The following is a 20,959-nucleotide window of genomic DNA, read 5'->3' as shown; positions in this document are numbered from 1 at the left end:
AAAATTATTTAATAAAGTATTCAAATTAAAAACTAATTTAATGATTTTACACAGTAATAAGTAGGTATGAAAAATGAACAATATATTAATGATGAATGGATGATCATAGACATTTAAAAAACTTACCATTGCGATTGCTGTATACCTAGTACCTATCTCCTAATACGTTGTAAATATAAATAAAACATTAAGTTGTAATGTCCAATGAAGTATAATCAATTAAATATAAAAAAATTACATTTAAATGTCATTGATTACGGAATTTTGAATGTTCACAATAAACCAAACAGGAATAAAAATTAGCTGGTACACGGGTCCCGTGCGACTCGTGAGAGTAGTTACTCACTTACTCCTATGGCAAATACGTTTTGAAATGTGTTTCCCATAATTATTACGATGCAATTTTAAAGGTTTTTCAAGGTTGCTGTGTATTATCGAAGTCACACCCACATGTTTTCAACATAAGTAAACATAAAACATCACTTGAACCGTATATAAAAACAAACAAGCTCCCGCAGTATATGATACATAATTGTTCTAGCGACTAGCAGATAAAATGCCATGATATCCGAGACATGAAAAAAAACTTATCCAAACGATCACTGCGACATAATGCCATATTATACTCCCTACATATTATATAACAAATAACAATATAGTGTTTTATTATTAGAATTTAGAGTATACTATAACGACTATAGGGTGGTAATAATAATGATTATCGTTGGTCAATTAAAAAAAGGTTATCGTGGTGTAAGAAGTCGAAACATGTCGTACGGAGTAAAGGGCACATAATTGTTTCGGCAATAATTTAGTGTAGGTACTGTTGCAAATACTTAAGGACGAAGACCAAATAATTTTCTAAAAGGTCGAAAATGAAAAGGTTGATACCTATTTCTACATACTGTAATATTTAAAAATGCGCTATTCAAATTTCAAACAATAAGAAAATAGGTAGACATGTTTGTTATTTTATACCATGCGGAAAAAAAGGCTCATTACCTACCTACCTCTATTATTCCCACTAGCCTTGCCACCATGAACCGCCGACGTCGTAAAAACAATTAACACCCATTAGTCATTTCGATTACGAACAATTAAATATTATATATTTTGAAGTGTTCTAATGTAACAATAATACGTGTGGGTAGAGGTACATCAGAGTCACGACAATAATAAGACGACAAACAATAATACTCACGTTTGAGATAAAAAAAACAGTTTGAAATATTACTATGGGACTATAATAGGTACTGCGGAACTATGGTGTATGGAATTCAAGGAATTTAGATTAGAAATAAATGTATTTTTAAACACTATAACGATTATTATTTTCATTATCCCAACGATTACGTAAGACCTCATAAGGACATTCGGTTTTCCTGATCATCACTTGTTTCCACGCGGTACAGGTTATAAGATCAAACGGACTACAGACGGATAAGGTATTGTATTTACTATTTATTCGTCCGTGTGCAATATCATAATCTACACGACATCGAAACGGTCGTCATAACAGTTTTCGAAATTTTTTTTTCACCGTCTCACAACAACAATAATACTTGGCAACATATTTGGAGTAGGATACACCTACACGTTTTTTAGGGCCCGTAATCCGTATTACAATAGTCGATCTCCGATTAAACTATTGCAATACGGGCCCTTAGAGGTACATCATAAAGATATATTAATATCGTGGAATTATTTTGTATAGACGTATAATATTTACTTACGAATTGTTGTGATTACACCTGCCCCCCAAGTGTGGCGAGCGGTGTGCGTCGTGGAATTCTGTTATTTAACGAGTGAAAACCGGTTTATGCACACTGGTCCGTGGATAATCACAACAATAACAATATCACGCCGGTGGTTGGTCCGGGGGTACAAATTCACCGCCGTTTTCTCTGGACTTGAGGGGTGGCTGCAGCGATTGGGATATTTCGAAACGACGAGAACGTCGGTGCTACGGCGAGTGGAGCAATCGTCTGTCCGGTGACTTGTCGAATGCGTGCCGTCGGCGAATGCACACTTCGGTAAAGGAGGTAAACGGGGGATCGACGACTGAGACGCCGAGTGGATGACGGAGAGCAGCAGGACGGCAGTACGCGACCGGACGACACGAGAACTGAACGATCACTGTGCCATCTGCCGACCGTTTGCGGGAAACTGCGACGATAATATCCGTGCGTCGGTGTTGAGCGGTCGGCGACGGCGGCGGGAGACCAGCCGGTGGGGGCGACCTTGAAAGGGACGGCAAGTGGTGCGCCCAGGAAACGCGCTCCCGCCCGCCCGCCCGCCACTCTTTCACATAATGTATATAACATTATTTTATTATGTGTGTCAGTCATCCCTTTTCGCCGAATTCCCACGCCGCCGCTCGGCGCTCACCGACGACGCCGGCGACCTCGACAGTACCGAGCGTGCACCAAGTCGAGCCGCACAGACGCGCCCACAACAGCGGCGGCGTGTCAAGATTTCGTTCGTTTATAGAACGAAAATAATACTGTGTACACTGTACGCGGAACTTTATTATAGATGTGACACTGCATGTGCTACGTCATTACTCATCTACTACCCACAGGGTACAATGACTGTTGGTTTAATATTAATAAAGACGAATCGTGAAGACGGTAGGCGTCTATATACCGACCGCGATTTTGGCGAAAATATTGTTTGTTCGACGAACGCTAATTATATTACATAATATTATTATGTTTTATTTTTTCGATTTTTTTATCATAGTACTTTATGCTATAATAATTATATTATCGGGCTTTGACGTTGTTTTTGTGGTTCAACAAAAATACAAATCTATCTGAATCCGTTTCATTTAACCCAGAAGGGCTGTTTTTGAATCATCAAAGAATTTTATACGAATTCAACAACATTTAATACCACCCACGTCCCACAAAAAGATCGATCTCCATTCTCCACAGTTCCACACATTTGCAGCATTAGTAACTCGTGATAATGTAGCATGTAGTATCGTAAATAAATGCAAAATTAACCTTTCATTTATTTTTCAAATAACCATAAATATAGCTAGGTAATGTTTATAATTGTAATTATTTTGAAAATGAAATATGGTTTTAAATTATTATTGCAATTTAAAAAAAAACTGATATAATAAATCGTTATTGGTTTTGGATTCTATAGACGTCATTTAGTGACTGTATAAATAACTAGATAAAAATAAGTGTAGGTATTAATAATTAATAAATAAGTCATGAAGACAATTTGTAACCGAGATATTAATATTGATAATTTCAATAATTTGAAAAACATAAAGGTACACTCAATAATTAATCATTTAGTGATAATAAGTGATAAGTGATAACTGATAACAGTACCTTATAAAAATAACAATCGGGAAAGTTCTCTGCTGTAAAGTAGGATTTTGGTGTACCTCGTCAGTAGCATGTATCATAAAAAAATTGCTGTTGCTCAAATAATTTTAGGTGACCTACCCCTCATAACTCTGTTATACCGACCTATAAAATTTCATATTTTTCTTCTATCAATACCCACCCACCCATATTTAAGGTGTTGCTTGAGCAACACTAGGACCCTATGTTACACGCCACTGTACCTCGTCATTAAAATAGCCTGCATACTGAAATGGATATTGAAATTTGGAAGTGATAAAATTTGAGTTTAAAGATTATTCACTATGCATTTATACTTATACCTTACCTACATGAAAAACAATTATTTTGAGCGAAGACAGTATATTTAGCCTCAATTTCGAAAGATATTTTATAATTTATTTATATTACTATCAGTAATTTGTTTTTCTATTTTAGTATACAAATATTGAAATATGTCTAAAATAGTAAAATGTATTGGTAATTATATACATTTACATGATACATTTGGAATAAATGTGACCGCGATAGTCCATCCGAATTTTGACCCGACAATTTGGATTATTTGGTTATTTGAAGTCGAATATAGTCTGACTGTAATTAGGTTGGACTATTTTTTGCTCAATACATCTATTATTAATGTAATTAACTTATAAGTCAATACCGAACTTCCATACAGAACGGTGTGACTAGGTTCGATATATAAATATAAGACTAGTCTAAATATGTTGAAAATCGCATCATGTATATATAGTATAAAGATTAAATGAAAAATTAAAGCAATTTAAAAATAGTGGAATGTTTCAAGTTTCTACGATGTTAATACATTTTAAATAAGTAATAACAACAGAATAACAAAAATCGTTTGAAGATAAATCGTAAATTGTCAACTATAAATAATTTTAACAACTATAAAAACGTGCTTTTGACAAATCATATAAAAAATTGAACTTCACAATTAAAAAAAAATTAATTAGGTATGTATTTTCAATATTTATTTATACACTTTAAGGAAAACAGAATGTTTTATGAACGATGTACACATTACATTTTTAGAGACTTTCTTTAGAAACAAGACTCTCATTAATATAAATCGAAAAATAACTACAAAAATGCAAACATTTCAAATAAAATATGTATGATGTATCAATAAGTAAACCAAATCGCTTAGGTTATTGAGTACAAATTTCCATTTTTTTCGTATATTTCATTTTTTTTTTAATTTTCCCGATTATTTTGATAATTATAAAAAATTTGATGATTTTTCCTCGATTACAAATAAATACGATTTGCTACTAGAAATCATACTCAAAGTTGAAGATTGAAATACATTTTATTGCACTTAAAATATGACATCAGACACAGAAGAAAAAACACACACAATTGTAAAACCAAAACAATAATTATTCCGCTCACAATCTTAACTATACACAAATTATTGTATCAATTATTATAGGAATATTAAGGACAATATATTCAACTGGGTACATTGGTTTGAGTCAAAAATTTTATGATCAGCGTTTTTAGACAAAATTAATAATAATAATTTTTATTATTATATTTATTTCTTACAAAAAAAAACAGTAAATATTCTAAATTACATATTTTTTTTATCTAATACATTATTTAATGAATAATAGATATTATATAAGTTATAAATTATAAACAACAAATAATCAATTAAATTTGCATTATTATAAAAAAAATTACAATATGAAGAAATTATAAGACATTAACAAATATTTGGTTGCGACTACAATATTATATTTTATTAATTATTATTTTAAAAATTAAATTAAATTCGATTTTAAATTTAAGAGTTATTCTGAACATAATCATTGTATATTTAAAAATAAAATTATTTTGTATACAATGCAAATTATGAAAATATATAGCCCCCAGCTGCAGTGGCAAAGGGTCAAAGCTAACTAAAAAAATGTATCATAGTATAATTTTGTATTAATCACTTTAATAAACAGATTAAAAATGAAACATTACACTAAGGACTAGGCTTAGTAGTAAGCTCATTATTTGTAAATAATATTAGTTTGTTTATTTCAATAGAAATCACAATGAATAATAACAAGTAACAACACAATTAATAATCGGAGTGCACTCGTCGAGAAAATTATATTCATTTTCTCCTACATTAAAAAAGGTTTGATTTTTATTTCCGACAAAACTATTTTCTTTTTAAATTATTGTTTCCTGTAAGTAGCTAATATAGAAATATAAAAACAAATAATTATTGTGAATACTGAATCACTACAATTATATTTCAATAAAAAAATGTACATATTTGATTCATTTATAAGTATATACACAAAATATCAAATAATTGTAAAATATAATAATTTTCTAAACATTAGTTATATAATGGTGTAATTTTTATTTTTGACTATTAAATTAAATGTTTAGTAAAAATAATTCTTTAACCACTATTAAAACAGAGTACTGCAAACCACACTATAATTTAACCTAGAAGTCTAATTATTTTTATATAGAAAATACAAGTTTATAGTACTTTTTAAATATCAAATAAATTATCCGTAGAAGCATTATATTTAGTTTTAAATAAGATCATTTTGTTATGACATTTATTTGGTGTTGGTCATTTTTTTTATGCCTTTGTTTTAACTGGGACACAGGCATACAGCTTTAATAATAATCTAATAATATAAACCATGTATAGTTCAAGCTGTTCAAGGGTTTCGTTTTAGCTTATACATTTTAGATTAAGTTAGTTGATAATTTAATTTAAACTTCACTCCGAATAGTGAATATTTTAGATTCTGAGTAGAGCGATGAATGTATTTATTTTATAATGATGTGTTTTTATTTTTAAGTCTGAAGACATTTTTTATAGAAGAAAAAATTATTAGATTTTTAACTTTAGGGGTAGTTTCTGGTAGAAAAATTGATATAGTTTGCACTTTAGCGGTAAAAAGTTTGAATTTTCCAGTACTTTTTAAAATAATTGAGAATTGCATAAAAAAAATAGGAAAATTTGCTAACATTTTAACATTTTAATATTATTCTAATAATAGGTTACCATAACTTGATAGTCTTCACCCTGAATCATTTTTCTTCGTATACAATAATTTATCATTGAATTCAAATTTAACACATCTATTACAGACCTCGTTACAGAGTATAATTATGTTAACAGTGACCTACTCAATGACGAAGTATACACTCGACAGTAGACGACACCTATAAGAGTGTGATTACCTGTAATAGGTATAAGTATACATAGGTACTTGATGATTTTTTATGCTTTAAATTCGGTGAAATTTGTTTTAAGTTTGAATATAAAATTTAAATTGTACCCACTACCCTTTATTCAGTAATACAAGTTAATATAAATAAAAAACTCGATTTTTTAAGAGGGCGCCACACCTGCATACGTTATCTATGTCTTCCAAATGCATAACATAGCAAATTGTACGCTCAGCAGATCACGTTAAGCTAAACATTTTTAACTTAAAAATTAGGGTGAATTGACTTCTTATAAAAATTAGAATCTAGGGTATGAATATTTTAAGTTGTACAAACAATTTTCAATTTTAAAATACTCATAACTTGCTTTAAAATTAAAATATAAGAAAAAGCTTATGTTATGCCCTAGATAATAATCTTACCTTTAAATTTTATAAGAGGTAATTTCACTCTAATTTTAGAAATTATTATGATTATTATCATTATTGTGAACATAAAATTTGTTATATTGCTCGTAAGTCAGAGAGAGAAAAAAAATGCAGATAACATGCAACGCCAACAAACGGTTGCGGTAGATACACAGAATAGATGAAATAGATTTCATGTATTCTGTGGTAGATACATTTTTCATGTAGAGAACATATGATGCGAATTCGTCTAGTTTTAACTTCATAATATAACGGTTATATATAATTGTTAATATTGGAAAATAAATATTAGTCTTTAGTAAGAATTTATATGATTTATAAATTATAAAATGCAATTGTTTATTTATGAATAGGAAACTAATAAAAAAGCATATTATGCATTATTCATTATTCAGATATTTTATCTTATAAAAAAGTACCTTTAAATAAATTGAATTTCTTGTTTATTTCATATGCTATAACTCTATATACACTAATACAGTATATATATAAATTATACATTATATTATACCGTTAACGATTTTAATGTATACAATTCAATCTAAGCAAACCCCAATCATTGGAATTTCCTGTTAAATAAAATCAATTATTGCGGTCATAATTTTTGACTGAAGGCAGATACACAAATTATCAGATAAATATTTATACCATTAACTCCTTTTATTTATACTATGACCAAAAAAGTCATTGCCGTACTATTATTGTAAAAGGTATTTTTAGAAGATAGTTAATGTTGTTCCAAAAACCAAGGTTCAAGAGTATAATATATAGGTACAATAATTAATTATTTTAACAATTCATATTTTAATAAAATAAACAAAAGAAAGAAATATAAAAGTATTGTTAACTGACTATGTATACCTATATTTTGTGTATAAACTATAAATATAGATAATATATAGTGTATATTGTAGCCTGTATGGTACTCTATATATTTTAATATAAATAAAACGAAAAAATGGTTAGGAAGTTCGGACATTGTTGATGGGTGTGGACTATGTGAAAATGGTAAATTGAAAACCCAATATTTTCTATAACGCTCGGGAATATAGTAAGGTTAGGACTTAGGATACTCTGTCCAGAATCCTTTGGGCAATATGAATTGAATCAAATTATTACTAACAAAAGAACGGATATATATGCGGCACAGTATTATTTTTATTTTTTATTTATTCAAGGTTTCGATAACTGAGGTAATTTGGCCTGTTACTGTGGGGGAGGGTATGGTTAGTTTTCACTGTTAACTTTAACAGTCGTAAAATGGTCAATTAATGATCCATCGTTCTTATGAATAATAATATTAGGTATAGCCACCCCACCCCCTTGATTTGGTTATTATGCACAATGTCTAGACAATGTATACTTTTTCCTATTTTGACCACTAAAATCAGACATTTTTTACATGATTGCCCGTGATTTCTTACTTGGCCCGTAACATAAATATAATACCTATAATATTGATAAAACAATTAAAAATATATACAATTATAGATTCGCTGTTCTTTGAAAACATTAAAAGTATTATTCAATTAGGTTTCTGCAATATTTAAAAAATATAATTTTTTGATTAAACCAATATGGCAGTATAATTGTAGGTATGGTTTATATTTTATTTAGACCTAACATATAGTGTTACAAAAACCTGCAGCCATATCAACTGTAACTAATCATTATTGATGGCCTAATATTTTAATTTAGGTATAATAACCGTACAGATTTTTTTTAATCATCCATTAAATTAATATTAAGTATATCTATATCTAAATTGTTTATCTTTATTTTCATTAAAAAATCTATTTATATTTTTTAAAAGGTTTATACTGTGTATAAAGAAATGTTAGCATTCACGTGGGTATACCTACCACATATATAGTGCATAAATGTAATACACAAGTTCCTTGGCCTTATTATAATCATCAATCACTGACGAGTTATAGCCATGCTATTATACTAGTATACCAATATATAGCATATACAATAACATTTGAAATACTTTTACAATCATCAATGATTCATTAAAAGGAAATTAAACACTCCAATATAATAAAATAAAACATCAAACCATTAACTTCGTCTGCGTATTTATCAATTATATTAAAATGTTACATTTTGTATAAAATAATTCTTTCTGCCAAAACTAATCAATTTCAAACGGTTGTCAAAAGAATATAATCGAGTTACTGCTGAATGCCGATATCATAAATATGTCCATAATATCGAAAAATAATGTTAAAATTAAATAAATATAACTAAAAGTATGTCAATATGCCAACATGCCATATACGATAACCATGAAATAGTTCAAATATTTGTAGTTAGTAGGTATAAATACCTATACATACAAAGGTAAGTAAAAATAAATGTTTAACATATAAATAAATGTATTGTAAATTATGTATACGTATGTAATGTGTATGTGACGTTAGTCTTTGGGGTAGGTATGCAGCTTATAGGAACCTGGTGGCAGTATAAATTGTGCTAAACTGTTACTACCCGTTTCTTGTCTTTTTGAACGGAAAAAAAGGCATGCAGTTTATTATACCTACAATATACACTATTTGTTAATATAATAATCAGTGGCATATTTAGGGGGGGGGGGCGACGCAGGGCAATTTCCGGGACGCCAAATTTTGAGTCCATCTAAGGGGTGCCGTCTTTAGAGGTTAAATTGTGTTCAAAGTGAAGTTATAGCAAAAAAAAAATTTATTTTTTTATTTTATTGGATTTGTTGAGAAATTATATTAATAATAACCTGTATTTTTTCATTTATATCTTTTACATTTCTATAGGACATAGGTACATATTTCTATATATAATGTATTTTATTATATTGTCATATGCAAAATTTAGAAAAAAAGGCTAAAATCTAAAATTATAATTTGTTTTATTTAATTATAAAGGTTGACTTTTTAATTAAGAATAAATGGAGTGGTAATGGTAAAATAAAAGTGTTCTCTAAACTAGTGGAAGCATAAACATAAGTACTTATAGACTAGTAGATACTATATTTTATTATTTGAGAAAATTAAGAATAACTATTAAGATATATTCGCCCTCAATATTACCAAAAATAAATACAACTTTATTTATATAATAATATCTATACATAATAGATTTATTTTTAGTATCGGACACTTTTACAGATGCTTTAAAATTACTTATTTTTATTTAATGTTTGAAGGAATATTGTAAAAATCGTAGATTCTATAATAATTAGTTCACACACAATCATACTGAATACTTATTTCTTCATAGTTCATACAATAGTCATACAAGTATACAACTATAGGTAATTAGGTTGATACTATATTATATCGCCATATCTCGAAATTTGATGGTAAAAATTATAACCTTTATAAATATACAAGTATTAAATAATGAATACGGAGCCACGGAGGATATTATATGTACAATTACGTAAATTAAAATAGGAATAAGTAATAATTTATGATTACTGATTAGGCGTATTAGTTAGGTATTTTTTAATTTATCTACGCACGTAATTAAAAAAAATTGTATCATAAATATTAATGTGCCTATTAGCATTTTAAGAAACAAACAACTTATCTATATGTATAAATAAATAAGTTAGGGAACACTATCCTCGTTGTATAACAATAAATTCGTGATTAAAAGGAAAGTATTTAAGTACCTATATATAATTCTATGAATTAATGGGCTAGTATATAATATTATAATATTATAATTTATAACGTTATGATATCTAAATATGTAAAAACTATACTTTTATTTCGCGTAAATAAACATTTTCCCTGCTTTACATATTGTATAATTAATACTTATTTATATATTAAAAATTATAAATCTTAATCTATATTTGTACCCATTATGTATATAACGCATATTATTCACAGTAAACATGTTATAACACCATAACTTTCCGGGAAAGACTACTAGAACTTTACGACTAATAAGAGCGTTTAAACACCACATAAAAGCAGCGGATTTTTCCATGTGCATGAAAATCAAACCATGACATTATGTTAGTAAATTTGTAAATAATATAATATTATATAACATTATCTATGACCGCAATAAACCGCAATAATATTACCTATTGTTCCTATATTTACAATTATATATTAATACGTTTAGACATACTTAATTATAATTTATATCATAGTGCGAACTGCGAGGCGCTAAATAATCGACGGAAATCGTTGGAGGCATATAATAACAATAATAACCCAATTCGCAGTGAGCTATTAATTATTATACAAGATTAAGTTGCGGGAGGGATTCAGAGATGACACCCCGAGACGTAGCGATAATAATATTATGACACGTCCCCATTTACCATACATCGACACATCGTACACCCATTGTTATTATTATACTATATTACAGTATATTATTATGTATTATTGTAATATAACGCGTAGGCACAGAGTTTTAAAAATTCACAGGGTGCTACTATTTAATGCCTATAAAAATACCTATAGGTATAGGTTCAAACATTTAAATTAAAAATATTATATTTAAATTTAATTAATAATTATAATTTCACTATTTTTTCTGCAAATCACAGTATAAATTTAGTGTAGACGTATCACGTATACCATACTATATTATTTTATGGTGACGCCGTCCTTAAAAAGTTCTATAGTCACGATACCGCAGATTATATTATATTACGAAATAAAGGCGCGGCTTACCTTGCAGGGAGGCGTGAGAAAAGTGCCGCTCAGGCTGGTGACAGGCGCCCGTCGTCCGGTCTCGGTCAGACAGCCGTCGGATTTGGAGTCTGGACACGCGGACGCCGGAGCGGCTTGATGATCGGCCGCGGGCCCGTCGCCGTGATGATGCCTCTTCTGCTGCAGGTCTGGCACGGACGCGGTCTTCTCCAGTTGCTGCAGTTGGATGACGGCCCGATACGCGTTAGGGGACGACGGCGTTGACCTGCAGGCCATCACGGCGGGCGGCACGAGGCCGTCCAGAGCGGCCAACCGGTCACACATCGCGCGCGCAACCGGCAGCCGCAGCAATGAGTCACGAGCGAGCGAGTAAGCGACAAGAGGGGCACAGCCGCGGCCACAGAGCGCGGCGACAATCCCTGCGCGCCACCGACAACTTTGACAGTGTGACCACGGCCGTTACACGATATACGTGTTTAATCGTATCGTTACGACGAGTAAACACAATAATTTACCCCATCCCCCGCCAACGACAACACTTTTTCGACCGTTTTCCGGGTTTATTATTGTTATCGAGAGTACGCCGTACGCGCTTGCTGAAACCGTTTTCCGTTACTCGGCTAACCGTATGCGACTGATATCGGTTTAAACTCGAATCGCTGCTCAGCCGTTAGTGGGGTAGTTCCGTCGAGCCTATTCGCGATCTTTTGGTAGCAGGTCACACTGCGGTCCACGGCTCCTCCCTCGGTTCGATCCCGCGCCTGTTTGACGACGACCAGACGTAACGTCATAACGAGTCGTGTACGACCCCCTTATTGCGTGAGGTCGACCCTTACAATATTGTACAGCTGGTTATGCGTGCGAGGTTTCGCAATACGCACGTGATGTATATTCAGCAGAGAGCAGCTACCTATGTAATAATATTATGCTAATATATATGAGGTCCCCTGTAACGCCAAAACAGCTTACTTTAATCATATAACACTATATCATTTTAGGGAAATTTTGTTTGCGTGCTACTCAGCTGGTATATGCTGGAATTAAATATTAACACACCAGTGCCATAAGTCAAAACAATTTTTTTTAAAGACCAATTCTATTTTAAGACATTATATTCTATGTACCTACATATAATAATAATATGTTTTCTTTAATAAAACATATATTTTGATTTTTGTGGCGAAATGTGTTCAGGCCTTATGCATTTATGCACCTATATAGTGTCCTCGAATAAATACGATAATGCAAATTTAATAAAGCCATATACCTAATTACTGATTATTATAGGATCCGGATTTAAATGCCCTAAAAACAAACAAAAAATGCTCTAAAAATAACCAAAATTATTTTTCAATGCCGAAATGCCTTTGAAAAATAATCAAATATATGTTTATATAGGGACGCAACCAATAGGAAAACGATGATTTAACTTTCAGAATTCTTAACATTTGATAGGTATAATATTATCTAAACTAACAGTAATTCAATTATTCAAGAACGAAATACCAAACTTAAACACGCACAATAAATAAACAGTATATCCTAAATAAATGCGATAGCGAAATGGCGATGTATCTCCAACAGGTTAGGTTATCTCCAACTGACCAATTAAGTTGTTATTTGGTTGAGTCCTAAAACACCCCATCCGATAATCGCCGGAGACAGATACATAATCGCTTTCATGTTATAATATGATCTAACCTATTGATATTTCGTACGGATGAAAAATAATTAAAAACTATTTAAAATTTAAAATTAATATTTAGAATTTCCTAATTTACAATAAAAGCACATACAATGTATGAATATATGCACTAAAAACTAATAAAATGTCCTGTAGAAAATGTTATACAAAATGATATAACAACGGAAAAACATCGAACAGTTTAAAATTAAAGTTTCACCTTCGAAGTATCTGTTACACGAAACCTAACCTAACCAAACGTACTTGGAATGCATTGTCCTAGAGCACCGAAAAAATGATACACTTTGCATTGAAATGATCTATGGGACCTATACAGATTATAATAATATTATATTCAACAGATTCTCTGGTCCATGTATAACATCGTTAGGTATATAAATATGTCTGCTTTGCGTGAATATTATTATATTATATGTGAATGTGTCGAGACTCGAGAGTAATTATATAATAGATAATTAATATTATAAGAATACATATTATAATGATGATGACAGTTACTGTACTGAAGTCAGAGATGTTTGTTTGCATTTTTATTTTACTGTGGCATTCCTATAATTGTGATAGCAATATTATACATGTATACCGGTACTGCGCAGACGACCTCTATACGGTGATAATTGCCTGTGTGCGCGTAATAAATTATGAATTTTGTAATTAAACAGAGCGGTCGCTCGTTGCGTGCACGTTACCTATTATAATATTGAGGGTAAACAATGGTGACTGTCCAGCAAACACAGTCTTTCCGCACCGGTACACTTAGTCATAAACTCATAACTCATAATAATTCACGGGAGCTATATAATAATAACACGCAAAATAACAACACCAATTTTGAAAAACATAAGTTTACAAATTGGAAATGTACACTTACTTACGTTTGTCTATTAGAGAGAAGGGGGCTGTCCATATTCAAATTTAATTTTAAGTATATATAGGCATGTAAACTTGCATGTTAAATTTAAAATATCGTACTATCGTACATTATTTTTGTGTACGGATATTGGCTATTACTCGATAATATAACGACGTATCAGAAGGCATCTTCTCTATATATCGTGGGCGGTACCTACCAGGCTACCTTAGCTTATTATATACCTATAATTTAAAACATATCGATATTTCACACTAAATATAATGGGGGCGTTATCTTTATATTCTACTATTCTTATACTTTGTATATTTTAACATAAATACTTCCTGGAAGGTAGAGTGAAATTATTAATAAATAAATCGGAAAAAAAATCCCCGCGGTCTAAACATCAAACATCGATTTTATACTTTTCGAATGATTAATGATTATTAATTATTTTAATAATAAAATAAAATATATACATATATATATGATGTACTATGATCAAATAGGTTCTATATTTAAGAATTAAGAGTATTTTTCCTAATTTCCTATAGGTAGTAGGTAATAGGTACCTATTAATAATGACGTACTATGTAAGAACAAGATTTGAGATAGGTACCTAATAAACTTGTTCCGATTTTGTGCAATCACAATATATTGCAATTGACAAGTGTCATAGCGGGCATATTTGGTTATCGTCCTAACTCAAAAAAGAGAGTTTTAGTTTTCGACCATAGAAAAATTAATCATAAAAAACGAAAAAAAAAATTTTGGTTAAAACTGTATTTTAGATTCTGAGCGGAGCGAGGAAGCTAATGATTTTACAATGGTGTTTATTTTTTTTTTTTTTTATATATCCTGTATACAAAATTTTTACCGGAAGGAGTGCTTTGATTTCAACATAATATAGATATTAGTACCTTATCTTTTAGTAAATTGGATCAAGATGGTACTTTAGACAGGTCATTTTTCGATTTTCTCAATAGTTATTTAATGCCACGTGAAAAACTACTGACAAATTACGAAAAACCGCTTAAAATGGGATTTTAATTTCTAACGATTTGTTTATCACCGTAGCAACGAATAAAAAATTATAATATTATAATATTAATTCAACTTAAAGGCTATAATAAATAATAAACATTTAAAAAATCCAGACTGATAAACCATCTTCGCTCAGAATCGTTTTTCTTATATAATGATATTATATCATTGAATTCAAGTTTAATACAATCCATTATATACATTGACCCACTTGTAACCTACTGTACAGCAGAGCGATATCCACTTACCTGTTTTTTTTTATTGAAAATGTTATTTATACGTTTTAAGTCAATGTAAAACAAATTAAATCGAATATCAACTATATATAAAATGTAAATCATATAATATAAGTTAATGTAAACATAATATAAGTGTAAAACATATAAAACAATAATAATAGAGACATATAGTGGCCAATTTTATTAATGTGGCGCGGTGGTTGTCCTCAGTCACAAAACGACAAAATCTTCTGATTTCTGACTGAGTGCATGCAAACATCGGCTGGTATCACTAGTCCCCGGATGGGTGACCACCATAGACCTTAATACCGTATACTACTAGACAAACAATGTGTGTATGGTAACTGGAAAGCGTAACATAGAGGGCGCAATACTCGATTACTCAATATGATGATAGTGCGGGGTAGTAACTAGTAGGATAATATATTAGGTATGTATAGATAATAGGCGGTATATATACTATTGTATTTTGTCGTCAAAACAGTCTATACTATAGTCTACATCACTTTTAATATATTATTACAATGGCAGCTGAAAAACATAGGTAGTCGATATTTTTTTGATAAGCATTTAAAGTTCAAATTTTGACAAAATACTCAAAAATCACGAAAATGTGCAAATTATATCGAATTAGAGTGAATCGACGTATTATGAAACTAGATAGTAATTGGTAACTGGCAAGTATATTATCTGTGTTTGTACTTTGTATGTGGATTTTTTAGTAAATTATGCGTACATAATATAGCGTAAATTAAAAATCCTTATAACTCACTTAAAAAGTAAAAACTGAATTATAGTAAAAAAAACACATACAAATACAGATAATGTTTTTACCGTCAAGTTCCATAATAGGTTGATTCACACTAATTTTTAAACGGACTTAAACGTAATCTGCTGAACGTAAATTTGCTATGTTATTCATTTGTAAGACGGAGACAACAAATATCTGCGTAGCACAATCCATTTTAACATAATCCATTACAGTGACCCACGTGTAAGTTGTAACCTACTGTACAGCAGAGCGGGACCCACTTGCCCACCTTTTTTTATACTGTATTTGATTATTTCCTAGTATGCGCCTTTAAAAATAATGGATGAAATCAAAACAACACTATACGGCATAAAATTACATATAATATATTAATATCACCATGTGTACACAAAAATTTTAAAATGTTTGAATTTTATTTGTTGGCGTATTGTTCAACATTTAATGTTCTAACGTAACCGTATATTTTAGAAACGTGTTTAAATATTTATTATAATCCTACGTTTTTAAGTTTTGAACTTTAAATCATGATCACGTGCACGGTGCACGAGAGAAAGAATAAATGTGTCAGTGTAGTTAAAGATAAAAGTAAACCAATCAATGATTGAAAATGCAAAATCATCACAATGTACAGGAAAATTTAAAATGTCGTTCCTATAATATATTGCAATAAGTATCATGCTAATAGATATTATTCTTCTGCAGGGAAAATTGAGGAATCAATAATCATAGATATGTTTTTGGGTATGTAGTGCAATGGAAAATATCCATAGTAGCATGCAACATTTGAACATTTCGTCAGATTTTTTTTTTTATTGTTAATACATGTTTCTATAATGGCAATAAGCAAATCGTTCTGCAAATTGATTCGAAAAAAAATTACACCCAGCCCAAAAACATACTTATATTAAAATACCTATAAAATGATTATTGAATACTTCCTATAAAATCAATCACTTGTACTGACGCTATATGTCTACGACTAACATTTAATATTTTAGATTCTGAGCAGAGCGACTAATGCATTGATTTTACAATGATGTGTTTTTTTTTTATTTTTGGTCTGTCATCACCTTTTAGGACAGTAAAAATGCTTAGATTTTCTTCAACAGTATCTTTTCTAATAGGAAAGTGAATCTAGTTGGTACTTTGGGGGGTCAAAAGTAAAAATTTCCCAGTAGTTTTCAAAAGCGCCGTGAAAAACAAAAGAAAAAGGTGGGTAAGTGGATGTCGCTCTGCTGTACAGTAGGTTACAAGTGGGTCACTGTAATGGATGGTGTTAAATTTGAATTCAATGATATAATATCATTGTATAAGAAAAACGATTTTGAGCTAAAACGGTCAGTCAGCCTATGATATTACCAAGTATATTTGATAAAATTATTGTGAAAAAATTAATAATTTATATATAACCTATTTACGTCGAGCCTAAGAGCCTTGTTTTCAATTTTCAATCCTTAGCTATAAAAGTTGAACATTTTATAAATGTTTAACTACAAAATAATTATTACATTTTAAATTTGATACATTTTGTCAAAATTTGAACTTTAAATGCTTATAGAAAAAATTGTGCCTATGTATTTTTAGTATTTTTCAAATGCTATTGTAACATTATATCAGGAGCCTTGCTTTAAATTTCCACGCTTTTTTAACCAACAAATGAAATTTTATTGATATTTATAGAAAAAAAAAACTAAAAAAATTGAAAACTGAGAATGTCCGTAAATAGCTCAAAAAGAGTCCAATTATTTTAAAAATTTTATCGTGTATAGAAAATGCTAATATAAACATTCAGGTGAAATTTTCAAGTATCTACAGTCATTCGTTTTTTTAATTACAACAAAATAAGAAAATCGTTACATGAGAAATCGAGTGAATATCAAATGTTGTAAAAATATGAATTTCAAACGCTCATAAAAATTTAATTTGACTTTCTAGTAGACATTTTTTTTTTGATAAAAGTAGACAAACTTATGGATAATCTTGTATTACATTTTCAAATCCTAGATTTAAAAAGAAAAATTTTTATGAAATCTCAACTCAAAGTAATTTGCTAATTTTCGTGATTTTTCCGTATTTTGTCAAGATTTGAACTTTAAATGCTTATAGATAAAAACTGTGACTAAGGATTTATAATTTTTTTTATCTGCCTTTGAAACAATAACCTAGGAGCCTTCTATTAAATTTTAAAGCTTTTTAACCAACAGATAACTTTTTATTGATATTTATAAAAAAAAAAAACTAAAAAAAATGGAAACTGAAAATGTCCGTAAACCGTTAAAAATAAGTCAAAATATTTGGAAAATGTTATGGTGTATAGAAAATGCTAATATAAACATTCAGTCAAAATGTCATGTACCTACGGTCAATTGTTTTAGAGTTGCACCAAAAACCAAAATCTATTTTCTCAAAAACATTCCCGTTTACCCTTAATTTTTATTTTGTTTTTCACGTCGCGTTTAAAACCTACTGAGAAATTTTTACTTTTGACCCCCCCAAAGTACCTACTAGATTCACTTTCCTATCAGTAAAGTTACTGTTGAAGAAAATCCAAGCACTTTTACTGTCCTAAAAGATGATGACAGACACAAAAAAAAAATAAAAAAAAAAACACACATTATTGTAAAATCAATACATTCATCGCTTCGCTCAGAATCTAAAATTAAGGAAAAACGGGAATTTTCACGCAAAATCTGTTTTCGAGAAAATCGTTGGTTTTTGGTGCAACTCAACAAATGACTGTAGGTACATGAAATTTTGACTGAATGTTTATATTAGCATTTTGTATACACCATAGCATTTTCCAAATATTTTGACTTATTTTGAGCTGTTTACGGACATTTTCAGTTTCCATTTTTTTAGTTTTTTTTTTCAATAAATATCAATAAAATTGTATTTGTTGGTTAAAAAAGCTTGAAAATTTAATAGAAGGCTCCTAATATATTGTTCAAAGGCAGATGAAAAAAATTAAAAATACATAGGCACAATTTTTTTTTATAAGCATTTAAAGTTCAAATTTTGACAACACTTAATTATTTTGTAGTTAAATAGTCTATTGTGTGGCAAGGGCGGGAAGTGATCTATTTCAGTCGCGGGTGGCGTGTGCGGCACGAAAAGTAGGCGAGGGCCGTATTTCGCCCAAGACTGAAATTGCCTTTCCGCACGAGCCACACACATAGGCGCAATTTGGACAACTGATTTGGGGGGGCTAAATTTATAAAATCAATACAGACCCGCTGGGGTTCCGCCCCCGCACCCCCTCGCCACTTGTTACAATTTTTACGGTAATAATATATTACAAAAACATTTAGTTTGGTACTGAACAGTGTAAAAACAAAATACTTGATAATTGAAATACAATAATATACAACTCAATGCTAATTAATTATTTATCTGTAATTATAAAAATAAAATAACATAGTTACCATGTGTTAAATCTTATAATTGCAAACGTTGATTAGACATAGAGGATTTATTTAATTTATCTTCATTTTAATACTACCAGAAATGTCCTTTTCATTATATGTCACAGAAGCATTTGAAAATCTATCTTGATGCATAGATGTGCGCATCAATTTTTTATCTTCCTCATAGCTAAAAAAGACCCCTTATTTTCCCCTTCAGGAAAAAATTTCCCGAATTGCGCCTACGGCCACACATAGTACTTTTTATCACGCCTCGGCGTTCATTGATCCGCGCCATCACGGCTAATACAGGCTAGGATCTATGTAACAACCAGGCTATTCTACGAAAACAATATTTCATGAAAGAAACGATTTGGTTTTATTTATTTTAAACGTCATGCATGGTCGCATGGAGGTTATAATATGAATATAAGATGTAACCAAAAGTTTATGTTTTTTAAGGACCGTGGTATAGATTTCAGTATAAATAATAATTATTATATTAAAATAAAATAAGAATAAAAAAATGTAATCAAGGCAAAAGTAATGCATTATGCGGGGATCTATGCAACAACCAAATTATTATACGAAAACAATTTCATGAAAGAAAAATGTTTACGCGTCATGCAAGGTTATATTATGAATATGAGATGTAACTAAAAGTTTGTTTTATGAGGACCGTAATATAGATTTTAGTGTCTGTTTGTTCAGAGAATACGCGTGGTATCTGAGCTCAGTACTCTTGTGGATTTCCCATTTTACCGCCCGGTACTTTTGGGGATTTCCTTTTTACCGCACGGTACTTTTGGGAATTCCCACTTTACCACCCGCTGGACGGAAATGTGATGTCTGGCCCTTGGTGGTCAAGATACTTTAAATACAAATAGTATGATATAAAACAATCCACATAATTTTAAAATTGTAATATTTTATTTATTTTATAAATAGAGTTATGTAAAAAGTAATTGCCCCCCATCCCAAGGGCATAATTAAGTGGGAATGAGGGGGATAGATTCCCCCGGGTCTTTATAATATATATATCCCACTCGCCATTGTACTTGAAAATTTTGTATTTTGAGTGTAAAAAAATGTCTATCCTCCCCCTTGACAAATTCCTTATTATGCCACTTCTCCCATAATAGTTTAATAGCAATAAATAATAATTACCAAATGTTATTAAAAATAATGTTGATACATTTAGCTGACATTGAACTAATACAATTTACAAATAACAAATTATGAAAAGTTATACATTTTAAACTTAGATAACTGATTCTA

General features: G+C 30.2%; 1 protein-coding gene across 1 annotated transcript in view; it reads right to left on the bottom strand.

Moving 5' to 3' along the window:
* The window catches only part of LOC132949980 (uncharacterized), a 28,349-nt gene extending 16,049 nt beyond the window's left edge, over positions 1-12,300 (bottom strand). Inside the window, exon 1 of the mRNA XM_061021135.1 lies at positions 11,689-12,300. Within this exon, the coding sequence (XP_060877118.1) occupies positions 11,689-11,991 (303 nt within the window). The 5' untranslated portion in view covers positions 11,992-12,300. The remainder of the gene's footprint in view (positions 1-11,688) is intronic.
* Between the last annotated feature and the right edge of the window lie 8,659 nt (positions 12,301-20,959).

The sequence above is a fragment of the Metopolophium dirhodum genome, chromosome 8 (genome assembly GCF_019925205.1).
Source record: "Metopolophium dirhodum isolate CAU chromosome 8, ASM1992520v1, whole genome shotgun sequence".
NCBI classification, from domain to species: Eukaryota; Metazoa; Arthropoda; class Insecta; order Hemiptera; family Aphididae; genus Metopolophium; species Metopolophium dirhodum.
This window is presented reverse-complemented; position numbering and strand designations above follow the sequence as displayed.